General features: G+C 42.1%; 1 protein-coding gene across 1 annotated transcript in view; it reads left to right on the top strand.

The window, feature by feature from the left end:
- The window catches only part of CENPU (centromere protein U), a 44,140-nt gene that overhangs the window by 17,879 nt on the left and 13,550 nt on the right, over positions 1 to 12,711 (top strand). Inside the window, exons 4-5 of the mRNA XM_043454243.1 lie at positions 6,356 to 6,461; positions 12,333 to 12,393. Of these exons, the coding sequence (XP_043310178.1) occupies positions 6,356 to 6,461; positions 12,333 to 12,393 (167 nt within the window). The remainder of the gene's footprint in view (positions 1 to 6,355; positions 6,462 to 12,332; positions 12,394 to 12,711) is intronic.

Raw genomic sequence — 12,711 nt, 5'->3', positions numbered from 1 at the left:
GCATCCCCTGCGTTACAGGCTGTGTCTTTTCCACTGAGCCCCCAGGGGAACCTTTCAGAAAGTTTTAAAACTCCCAGTCAGAGGGAATCATAGAGCCAAACAATGGCTTGTTAAGCTGAGGTGAAAATAATTTTCAGAAGTAAATACAGATCCCTTCAGGGGATAGGAACTCACATGGTCTGCTATCAAAAAGGTGTATTCCAGGAAAACCTTGTTCCCTTACGAGAGAAAAACCAAATTCAGTCTCACATCAACCTATTCTTAATAAAATGTGTTTACCTCATTTAATCCAACTTTAGAAAATTCTGACCACATACAAAATTCCTTTGTCATTGTTCCTCATTTACAAGCATTCACTACTTTCTGTAGCCATATTTTGTCCCTTATTCTTTCCCCATTCAGAAATAGCCAGTTCCAAGGCAAAATCACCTTTTTTCCTTTCAACAAAATACATTTCTATTCTTCATACCCTCTTTTCTGAGAACACACATCCTACTTTCCTTAACAACCATGAACTGTCTTCTACATTAGCATTCTATACGTTGGTGAAGGACATCGCAAGGTGGCACAAAACATCTTTAGTTTTTCTCTCACAAGAAGACAAGAGTTGGTAATTTGGCCCTGTGTATAAATTAATATTCTCAATATTTTATCTTATTTGAAAAGGCCTGGATTTTCAATGAATTCCCATTGTTGAACTTAATTTAGTTTCAATTTACCAAAATTTGCAGAGTGTTTTAGACGGATGTTTCCAAAGCATAATTATTGCTGTAGAGTTTACTAAAAAGTTCTTATCCTGGTTATATTTACTTAAAAATTTCATATCAGCTTATTTTCCCTGTTGACAAATTTCATAACAAACAGTATGTACTTACTAACACTCAATAACCCTAGGTACGATAAAAGTATACTTAATATTGATCACTCTAAAGTCAAGTCTGAATTAATTAAACCCACAAGCTTAAGCTAGCTCTAATGCCAGAGGTTAATTAAATATTGAATATTTCCCAGATCACATGAACCCAAATGTATCCTAGTGAGCCTCTTTTATCTTTCTGAGAATGTATATAAGCACTCAAATTCCTTTAAGCCAATTAAATAGAGCTCATTTAGAAGTTAATTTTCTCTAAAGACAGACCCAGAGATCTCATAGTTGTCTCACTTGAATATAAAGTGGCCCAGCTCCCCCTTCAGTCTGGGGGACGACAGATGAGTCAAGTAGTTCCTGAGAGCCTGGACAGGATAGTCACAGAGGAGAGTGAGTGAAGCTCCTGGAGCTCAGGCAGAGGATCTACATTGCGGAAGCAGAGGAGATAAAAACACACGAACCTGACTTTGTTCTCTAAAATCCCAGCAAGTAACTCAAGGCTGGTGGTGGTTCAGTTGCTCCGTTGTCTCCAATTCTTTGTGACCACATGGACTGCAGCCCACAACTTTCCTGGGTCAATGAGATTTCCCAGGCAACAATACTGGAATGTGTTGCCATTTCCTTCTCCAGGGGATCTTCCCAACCCAGGGACTGAACCCACGTCTCTGTAATTGCAGGCAGCTCTTTGGAGTGCTTAAACCTAAATACAGCTTGTTTTCTGTATGGAGGTAACTGTCTATTTCTGGGTTTTCTGAGATATATACTATATCTCAGATATTTAACTCATTGCTTTGAGATTTGTTGTGACTTTGAGAGGCTTTCTAACCCAAGGAATTAAGGACTTAGTGGTATTTTGATCTGAGACTTTCATGAACATACTGTAGAATAGCCCGTTCTTTTGATGCATCTCCCATAGTTGTTTTCCTTGGACATAAGAGCCGCTATGTAGGCTGTCCTGAGGCCATACTGTCTAGGTGTATTATTGGATTTGTCCTGAGTGGCGGTTAATCCACTCAAAAGCAAACAAATATTGTGAGGAGGGATAGACTAGGATGCAAAGGAAGGCGTCCTTGAGGACAAGAACACTTAAGCATTAGCATCATTAGGGATTTGGGCTAATATTTCATAAGGATTGACCAAAGCAGGTGGTTAGGGACCACAGCATCATTTACTGCTCTGAGGTCTTGTATCACTCAATATTCCTCAGCTGACTTAATAGCCGGAAAAATGGGAGTGTCACATGGAGATTGGCAGGTCACCAAGAGGCAGTGTTTTAAAAATTTGTCTACGAGGGATTGTAACTCCTCCTTTGCTTCCAACTTTATGGGATATTGTCTCTTGTTAGGGTAAGTGGCTTCTGGCCTAAGGCTATTTCTTTCAGGTTGGGCATTGATGGCCATCCAGGGTACTCTTTAGTCCCAAATGCGGGCTCTCCCCTTGTAGAATATGGCTGGGAATAGGACCTTGGTCTTGGTTGGTCTGATGAAATCAGAGTCAAAATACCAAGCTGCTCAGGGTGTCCTAATTGTTTAACGTCCCAAGGGAGCCCTGAAGTGCCTTGGGATAGTCAGTCGTTGTAGTTGTGCGGTCGCTCAGTTGTGTCCAACTCTTTGCGACCCTGTACACTGCAGCATGCCAGCCCTCCCTGTCTTTCATCATCTCCAGAGCTTTCTAAAACACATGTACATTGAGTTAGTGAGCCATCCAACCATCTTGTCCTCTGTCATCCCCTTCTCTTCCTGCCCTCAATCTTTCCCATCATCAGGGTCTTTCCCAGTGAGTCATTTCTTCGCATCAGGTGGCCAAAGTATTGGAGCTTCAGCATCAGTCCTTCCAATGAATATTCAGGACTGATCTTTAGGATGAACTGGTTGAATCTCTTTGTAGTCCAAGGGACTCTAAGGAATCTTCTCCAACACCACAGTTCAAAAGCATCAGTTGCTCGAGGCCTTGATGTGACGCCGGACTCTTGTCTCAGCCAAACATAGCACACAGTAGACCTTTGAAAAGGCTTCCACCAAGTGCACCGAGCCAGGCTGTGTCCACCGCACCCCAGTTCAGCAGTGGGACCCAAGCGTGCCCAGCCTCCAGGGATGGGACAGCAACCCTAGTCAGGGAGGTCGGAGATAATAAAGTAGGCACTGCTTTTCTTTCCTTTTCTTTACCATGTTGCCGAAGCTACCTTGAAGTATAGTGGATTTGCAGTGTTGTGATTGCCCCGGATTTGGGTATTATGTTATCTATGGCTATCTCTACTGTTTCTTCCAACTTTTTGCGTTAGAAGTTCAAGCAGAGTGGTGAGCATCAGGTCCTTGTGAGTTATTAATCTCTTTTCTGTGAATACACTTTTCTGTGAATACCAAGCAGGAAGATAGGAGATAAGTTTTGTGTATTATCTCTTAGAGATTTCCATGTAAATGTCCATGGAAGGAAGGAAGAGGAGAATCTTTGTGGATTATTTGTTACAGATACTGATTTCTTGTCGATTTCCATATGGACCTCCTAATTCGTTCCATGCTTTCACTTTGATTTCTTTTTTTTTTTTTTAGAACCATTTATTTGACATTAATGTCTCAAGGTCTCTTTCTGAATCATAAATTTGCTGACTTGTATGTCTATTTTTTTGTTCACCTGGATAATTCCTCATATACCATGTTCTACCTCTGCCTGACTGACTTCCCTTAGTGGTGGTGGTGTTCAGTCGCTTAGTTGTGTCCAACTCTTTGCAACCCCATTGCCTCACGCCAGGCTTCCCTGTCTGTCACCATCTCCCAGAGCTCTCAAACTCATGTCCATTGAGTCAGTGATGTCATCCAACCATCTCATCCTTCATTGTCCCCTTATTTTCCTGCCTTCAGTCTTTCCCAACATCAGGGTCTTTTCTAAGGAGTCAGCTCTTCGCATCAGGTGGCCAAAGAATTGGAGCTTCAGCTTCATCATCAGTCCTTCTAATGAATATTCAGAGTTGATTTCCTTTAGGATTGATTGGTTTGATCTCCTTGCAGTCCAAAGGACTCTCAAGAGTCTTCTCCAACAATACAGTTCAAAAGCATCAATTCTTCGACACTCAGCTTTCTTTATGGCCCAACTGTCATATCCATACATGACCACTGGAAAAACCATAGCTTTGACCTTGTCAGTCAAGTAATGTCTCTCTTTTTTAAAATGCTATCTAAGTTTGTCCTAGCTTTTCTTCCAAGGAGCAAGCGTCTTTTAAATTCATGGCTGTAGTCACCATCTGCAGTGATTTTGGAGCCCAAGAAAATACAGTCTGTCACTGTTTCCATTGTTTCCCCATCTATTTTCCATGAAGTGATGGGACTGAATGTCATGATCTTCGTTTTTTGAATGTTAAGTTTTAAGCCAGCTTTTTCATTCTCCTCTTTCACCTTCATCAAGAGGCTCTTTAGTTTCTCTGCTTTCTTCCACTAGCGTGGTGTCATCTCCATATCTGAGGTTATTGATATTTCTCCCATCAGTCTTGATTCCAGCTTGAGCTTCATCCAGCCTGGCATTTCACATGATGTACTCTGCATAGAAGTTAAATAATCAGGGTGACAGTGTACAGCCTTGACATACTCCTTTCCCTATTAGGAACCAGTCTGTTGTTCCATGTCTGGTTCTAACTGTTGCTTCTTGACCTGGATGCAAGTTTCTCAGGAGGCAGGTAAGATGGTCTGGTATTCGAATCTCTTTCAGAATTTTCCACAGTTTGTTGTGATCACACAGTCAAAGACTTTAGCGTAGTCAATGTTGAGGCAATATGAGCGCGTGTTTGAAAAGAATTTTCGGATACAGAGCATTTCAGAAGGGAGTGGGTTTATTAAGAACAAAGAGCAGAGATCATGTGGGCATTGCGAGCGCAGTGGACTGACCTCCTGACAGACCAGGGAAAGTCAACCATTTTCATGAGTTAATAGCCAATTTTTATAGCCTCAAGACACAATTCTTGCTGGAAGGGGGCGTTAAGTTATTGATTGGGGCACTCTAGTTATTGATTGTGTTCACTGGAGCAGACGTCTTTGCTTAATTGGGAGTCGGGAAGCTTGTTGGGTTTATCAGGGGGCTTCTGGCAAGGTTTGTGGCAATCCAGATTAACCTAATCCTCACCTGATAGTGCAGGGTTGCCCAAACCTTCAGTTTGTAAATAGTGCAGCATCTGCCAAGTGCCACAAAGCAAAGTGCAGTAACACGAGGTACTCCTGTGTCTCCTTTGAAGCAGTATCTATTCACATCCTTTGCTCATTTTGAAATCAGGTTATTTATCTTTTTATTGTTGACAGGTTAAGAGTCCAGCTCGTGTGACTGGTTACACACAGAGGTCCAAAAGTTGGTGTGGTTTTCTTTTTTCCCCTTGTTATTCCCAGTAGCTTTAAAGGAAATAAATCCCTTTGCTTGCTTGTTGTCAATTGCTCAGTCGTGTCTGACTCTTTGAGCCCCCTAGACTGCAGCACGCCAGGCTTCCCTGTCCTTAACTATCTCCTGGAGTTTGTTCAGACTCATGTTCATTGAGTTGGTGATGCCATCCAACCATCTCATCTGCCGCTCTCTTCTCCTCCTGCCTTCAATCTTTCCCAGCATCAGGGTCTTTTCCAATGAGTCAGCTCTTCACATCAGGGGGCCAAATTGGAGCTTCAGCATCTGTCCTTCCAGTGCCTGGTTGAGGTCAGTACCGAGTATATTACTGACTTTAAGATTGTGCAGTTGCTCTGTTCATTATCTGAACAGCTGTTTATGGTGCGTCCATGGTGAAGCCTGAGCGTGAATTGGGTGCTTGGCTCTCTCCAGGCCCCCCTGCAGCGGTTCCTCCTCCCTCCCTCTCACAGGCCCAGCCCCGGGGCCGAGGCCTTTCCTGTGACCCCAGTTTCCTCGGCAGGTAGGAGCATCCTCTTCAGCACCTCTTCTGTGTCTTCCCACCAAGGCTGTTTGGTCTCCTCTCCTGTATCTTGATTCAAGTGAACTTTTCCTGCTTCGCTCCACGCTCTGGCAGTGCAGAGGGGAGGAGAGGGGAAGGGGTATGCAGGAGGACCGGGATCCTCCCCAAAGGGCCATTCGTCCACGGGTGTGAGCCCGCCCTTGCCAGGCACTTTGTGGGGTGGGAGAGTCAGGGGGGTGGCCAGGCACCCCGGGCCCTTGGGTTTGGAGTTCATGAGTTCGTGCAGTGTCTCCCAGGCCGCTCTGTGATGCTCCACAGGGTGAGGGAGCAATGTCAGACCTCCTGTTTATGCTTATCTTTTAGCTCATTTAAAAGTTTCTGTATCATCTCTAAGGACAGTAAGGATATAGGGTAACTATCCATGTGTGTACTGGTGAAATGGTTCACGTTTGTTCTTCCTAAGGTGTGGGATCAGAAATAGCCCGTGTAATTGGTTTTGATTTTATTAGCCACGTAAAGAGGTTGCTTTGTATGCCAGTGTAGAGGGACAAACTTGCTTACTTCCCAGATGACCAAACTTCTAAATATTTTTTTTTTTTAATCTCTTGTAGACCCTCCTCTACACAGCACGGCTATATATGCTGATGAGGAAGAATTCTCCAAGCACTGCGGGTCACATCTCCCCTCAATTCCTCAAGAAAAAGAAGCAGAGAGAAGGTGGATCGCAAGCAGTTGTTTACTCATGGTTAATGGTGTTTCTGAGATGTTCTTTAAGAGAGATGCTTACAAGACCAAAGCTTTTTAAAGATCCTTCAAGCCATTTTATGTTTTTCCTCAAGAGAACTGGGACAGAAAAACTTAATTTTTCAGTAATTGATGTTACTTATAATAACTATAACTAACACCTGATTATCCTAGAAAACATCCCAGTGGAGGTTGTTTAGCTTTGAGATAAAACGAGGAGAGGAAAGGTTTTAAGAGTGTAGAAGTTCAGGTGATTTTACAAATTCTCTTACCTGTCACAAATGGGATGTTTTCTGGGGCAGGGTGGGAATAGGAGAAAGAAGCTGATAATCCCAGAGGAAACCCAAAGTCTGTTGTAAATTTCAGCTGTGTTGTCCCTTGGGTGCATAGGTTTGAGTTGTATAGATTTCTGTGGGGTGCTGGGTCAGGAAAATCTGCACAAATGACTCAACATAGCCAACTTGAGGACCCACATGGTGAAGAACTCTTCAGTGGCCGTGGTATGAATTATAAACTCTTCGCTAGTGCAAACCCTGACTAAAGGACCTCTGTTAGGTAATAAGTCAGTTCTAGTCACTGACTATATTTTGAGAGTTAACAAAACTGCATTTTTAAAACAAATACCCTACTTGGGCAGGAGCCTAGATGGGACGTCTGTCCGAGTTTCTCCATCTGGGGATGCCTTATGGTCCTTGCTTAGGAGACTGCAGGTTTTCTACCAGATGTTACTGGAAATCAGTAACGAAAGCCAAATATTTGGAAAACTGCACACTTGGTTTTAAATAGTGGTGAATATAATTTTTTCAGAAGAATTTTTAAATGGGTGAGACATTCACATGGTTTAAACATACAGAAAGGTTAATAAGAGCCTTCATCTCCTCTCTGTCATCACAGCTCCTGCCCCTACTTCCTCCCTTCCCTACCACTGGTTTTATTCTCTTTTTTTTTTTTTTCGCTGTCCGGGTCTTGGTTGCTGCATGGGCTTTCCTGGTTGCGGTGAGCCGGGGCTGCTCTCTAGTTGCAGTGGGCAGGCTGCTCATCGCGGTGGCTCCTCTTGTGGAGGAGCACGCGCTCCAGGGCGCCGGGACTCGATGGCTATGGCTCCCGGCTCTGGAGCACGGCCCGATGGTTGTGGTGCCCAGGCCTAGTTGCTCTGTCATATGTGGCATCTTCCCAGAACAGGGATCGAACCTGTATCCCCTGCATTTGCAGGCGGATTCTTATCCACGGCACGACCAGGAAAGGAACCCCATCCCCCCCCCAATCCCAATATTTGTTTCTTATGTCTTTTCACAATTTCTTTGTGTTACCAAAAGAAGTATGTCGGTCCCGCTGCTTACTGTCAAAAGGCAATAAACAGGCCAGGTTGGTGGAAAGGAAAGTTTGCTTTATTTCAGGTGTCAGCAACTGTGGGGGAAGAGGGGTGGACATCTGTCCAAAGGCTGACTCCCCCCACGCCTTCGTAAGCAGGTGAGAGCTTTCATAGACAGGGCCAGGGGGTCGGACTACATGCAGAAACAGCACAGTCATCTCGAACAGTCGTCTTCAGAATGGCCATCAGTGGTCTGACCAACATCATCTTGGTTGTTTTTGGTCCAGTTAATCTTCAGTTCCAGGATTTGTTTGTTGCCATTTCTTTGAGGCCAGTTGTGGCAGCTCATGTCCTGGAAACAGTCTGCTAGTGAACGTCTCCACCTGGGGTTTTAGTGTCTATAAGACAGCTGCAGGATATGGCTCAGAATATTACCTTACAGCTCTTGAGAAAGAACTAAAGGTCCTTGGCTGTGCTTAATGACCACATTATTATTAGTCTCCTTTGACTGTTTCTCTTTGTTTCCACATTTCTCACTGCTCTGATTAGACTTATTCTTTGACTAAAGTTTCCCACAGATGAAAGGCAGGCAGAGGACATGGCCAGGGGGCAAGGACCACAGGGTCCTGCCCCGCTTCAGTGCCCCCTTTTCTTTATCAGCCTCGAGGAGGGACAGGTGCAGAACAGGAAAGGCAATAAACTTCTGTAGTACCTGGACAAACATTTGAAAATTACTAGACATATTACAATGAGGATGATAATCAAAATACGCCTTTGCACTGTTCTCTGTCTTAATGATTAAAGCCGATGTACAATGTCTGTTTAATAGGCCACAAACAGGCTGTTTTACTTAGCCTGAAGTTCAAACTTAATCATATATAGGTCAGAATGACTTCCCTAAATCTCAGTAGGTGAGCACTTCTTCCATCACTTTCCCCTTTTAAGTTGCAACTCTTTCCATAGAGAGTGTTGATAATCAGTATATTTTTCCAGCGTTGCCAGAGTGGTTCATTTGCCTGCTCTGGGTTCATCCATGTCCCTCAGTGCTAGGGCTCCTTTTTATTTATATACTTTACTAGTTGTCCATGTTGGGGGATAACTGCTCAGATCCCATGAACAGGCTCTGGGTATGTTCATAGGGAAATGTGTTATAGGCCACACATTTTATCATCTGTACCCAATTTTCACACAAACATTGTACATGTGCTTTAAGCCATAAAATTAAAGCAGTGCTATACATCATGAGTAGTTATATGCTGTGACAACTTTACTGGACAGTTTTTTCCATCCTGAATATTAGGGTCAAAAGTATGATTAGAACAAAACAATTGCTTTCCATTAGAAGTCTCTGTTATCAGAATTAGATCATTATTCCAGGAGAATTTTGTTTTTCCAACAAAGAGAAAAAAAACAAATTTTGTCTTGCATCAGTTTACTGTTAATAACAGAATTTATATACCTAATTAAATTTAGTCTAATCTTAATCCTGACAACATACAAAGTTTTGTTCTCAAAGTTCCTTTTTTATAAACCTTTTATCATTTTTTGGATCCAGACAAATTTGTTCTGTATTTCCTTATCCAGAAACAGACAATTGAAGGATAGTATTATCATTTTTTTTAACAAAAATATTTCCATTTGTTTATACCTTTTCTTCACCAACAACTCATATCCTATTTGTTTTATGCATAGAAATGTTATCATTTTTACATATCACAGTTTTTAACCCTTGAAACTTTAAGAAAACCAAGTGATTGAAATGGTACACCAGCATTTTCTGATTGGCAAACTTAAGAACATATTCCACAACCTCTAAAAACATACATTTTTTCACAGCATAGCTTTTCTCCAGTGGTACAACATGCATGTTTAATAAACCAAAACATCTTTAGTTTCCCCCTTAGTCTTACAAGAAGACAAAAGTAGGTAAATTTAGATTTGTTTGATTTGTAAGTGTTCATATTTTTTTTAAGGCAAATTAAATAGAGCTCCTTTACAAATTAACCTCAGCTATATCATCCAAAGACAAAAACACAGATTGAGACATACAAATGTCCAGACCAACAGAGATCTCATTGTTTTCTTTTCATATTTCGTGAATTAGGCATTGCAATTAAACTTAGCAGTTTATGGATAATAGTTAGAATAGCCAAATTTACATACTCAAAAGGCTTTCCTCCTTTTTTTTTCCTCTTAGCTTGAAGTTTTATAATTAACCCAGGGCTGCAGTTCCAGGCACTGTGGACTGTGGTTGTATTTCAACGACACGATAAGCCATAACTTCAGATTTTCTCGTAGGCACATTTTTGTTTTCTCAGGGTCTGAAAAAAAGTGTTTTATCAAGCTTAGCTTTCCCTAACTGCATATGCAAAAAGAACTTAGTTTTTTGAATGTTGAGTTTTAAGCCAGCTTTTTCACTCTCGTCTTTCACCTTCATCAAGAGGCTCTCTAGTTCCTCTTCGCTTTCTGCCATTGCTGCTAAGTCACTTCAGTCGTGTCCGACTCTGTGCAACCCCATAGACGGCAGCCCACCACGCTCCCCCATACCTGGGATTCTCCAGGCAAGAACACTGGAGTGGGTTGCCATTTCCTTCTCCATTAGGGTGGTGTCATCTCCATATCTGAGGTTATTGTTGTTTCTCCCGGCAGTCTTGATTCCAGCTTGAGCTTCATCCAGCCTGGCATTTTGCATGATGTACTCTGCATTGAAGTTAAATAAGCAAGGTGACAATATACAGCCTTGACGTACTCCTTTCCCAATTTGGAACCAGTCCGTTGTTCCATGTCTGGTTCTAACTGTTGCTTCTTGACCTAGATACAAGTTTCTCAGGAGGCAGATAAGGTGGTCTGGTATTCGAATCTCTTTCAGAATTTTCCACAGTTTGTTGTGATCCACACAGTCAAAGGCTTTAATGTAGTCAATGGAGGAGAAATAGATGTTTTTCTGGAATTCCCTTGCTTTTTCTATGATTCAACAGATGTTGGCAATTTGATCTCTGGTTCCTCTGCCTTTTCTAAATCCATCTTGTACATATGGAATTTCTTGGTTCACATTCTGTTGAAGCCTGGCTTGAAGGATTTTGAGCATTACCTTGCTAGCATGTAAAATGAGCACAATTGTGCAGTAGTTTGAACATTACCCTTTCTTTGGGATTGGAGTGAAAACTGACCTTTTCAAGTCCTGTGGCCACTGCTGAGTTTTCCAAATTTGCTGGCATATTGAGTGCAGCACTTTCATAGCATCATCATTTAGGATTTGAAGTAGCTCAGCTGAATTCTGTCACCTCGTAGTGATGCTTCCTAAGGCCCACTTGAGTTGACAGTCCAGGATGTCTGGCTCTAGGTGAGTGATCACACCTTTGTGGTTATCTGGGTCATTAAGGTCTTTTTTGTGTAGTTCTTCTGTGTATTCTTGCCACCTTTTCTTAATATCTCTGCTTCTGTTAAGTCCATACTGTTTCTGTTCTTTATTGTGCCCATCTTTGCATGAAATGTTCCCTTGGTATCTCCGATTTTCTTGAAGAGATCTCAAGTCTTTGCCATTCTGTTGTTTTTCTCTCTTGCTTTGCATTGTTCACTTAAAAAGGCATTCTCATCTCTCCTTGCTATTCTTTGGAACTCTGCTTTCGTCTTTCCCTTTCTCCTTTGTCTTTCACTTCTCTTCTTTTCTCAGCTATTTGTAAGGCCTCCTCAGACAACCATTTTGCCTTTTTACATTTGTTTTTCTTGGGGACGGTTTTGATCACCACCTCCTGTATGATGTTACAAATGTCCGTCCATTGTTCTTCAGTCATTCTGTCTACCAGGTCTAATCCCTTGAATATATTTGTCACCTCCACTGTATAATCATAAGGGTTTTGATTTAGGTCATACCTGAGAGGCCAAGTGCTTTTCCCTACTTTCTTCAATTTAAGTCTGAATTTTGCAATAAGGCGTTCATGATCTGAGCCACAGTCAGCCCCCAGTCTTGTTTTTGCTGACTGTATAGAGCTTCTCCATCTTTGGCTGCAAAGAATATAATCAGTCTGTTTTCAGTGTTGACCATCTGGTGATGTCCATGTGTGGTATTGTCTCTTGTTGTTGAAAGACTGTTGCACTTTGAAGTTGGTGTTAAATGTCAGATGAAAAAAGTTAAAGGACTCTCATTAGAAATTTAGGGTTATTTTTTCCTTTTCAAAGGATGAAAGAAGGTTTTCCCTTTTCTGTCCCCTAAACATGGGCCTGTATCTGCGGATTAGGACCGGGGGTGCCCGTGTACCTGGGAGTGGTGGCAGGGAGGAAGGGGCACTTCTGACGGGACCACAGGGGCAGTTACGGGCTCTTACCTGCCTGCTCGAGCTCAAGTGATGCGGCCTGGGTGTGCAAATGTGTGGGAGGTGACGGTAAGTCTGGGGAGGTGGCAGACTCACCCTTGACAAGTGGGAAATCTCATTAAACTCAGCTTGTTTTTGTGTCAGAGGAGCAGCTTTTAGAAGACACGTGAATAAAAATGAAATGTGTGCAAGATACTGATGGTTTGTTCTTTGGTACAGTTCGGACACTTCTGAAATTGAAGCAAGTGAAAACGAGTCTATAAAGATTAGTGCCAAAAAGGTATGCCTGTTCTCCCATCTTAATTTATCCTATTTAGATTGGATGCAAGTAGAAGAAATGTTCTGTGAAGTATTTCATTTACTGTTTGGATGCAAATAGAGACAATGTTCTGTAGCATTATTTTTCATAAAGAGTATATTATGTTTCAGAAGGTACTTTTTTAAAATAATAATGATAGAGTTTTGTATCTGAAGTGTTTTTCATCACAGAGATCTCAAATCTCTGTGTACCGTGTCAGTTTTCATAGGGTCCATGTAACGTGTGTAGATGGTGGCTAAACACTCTGTTGGGAGTGTTTGCTGGGAACCGTTTAATCCA

The sequence above is a fragment of the Cervus canadensis genome, chromosome 31 (assembly GCF_019320065.1).
Source record: "Cervus canadensis isolate Bull #8, Minnesota chromosome 31, ASM1932006v1, whole genome shotgun sequence".
Classification (NCBI taxonomy): domain Eukaryota; kingdom Metazoa; phylum Chordata; class Mammalia; order Artiodactyla; family Cervidae; genus Cervus; species Cervus canadensis.
Note: the sequence above shows the minus strand (reverse complement) of the source record. Positions and strands in the feature narration are given on the sequence as shown.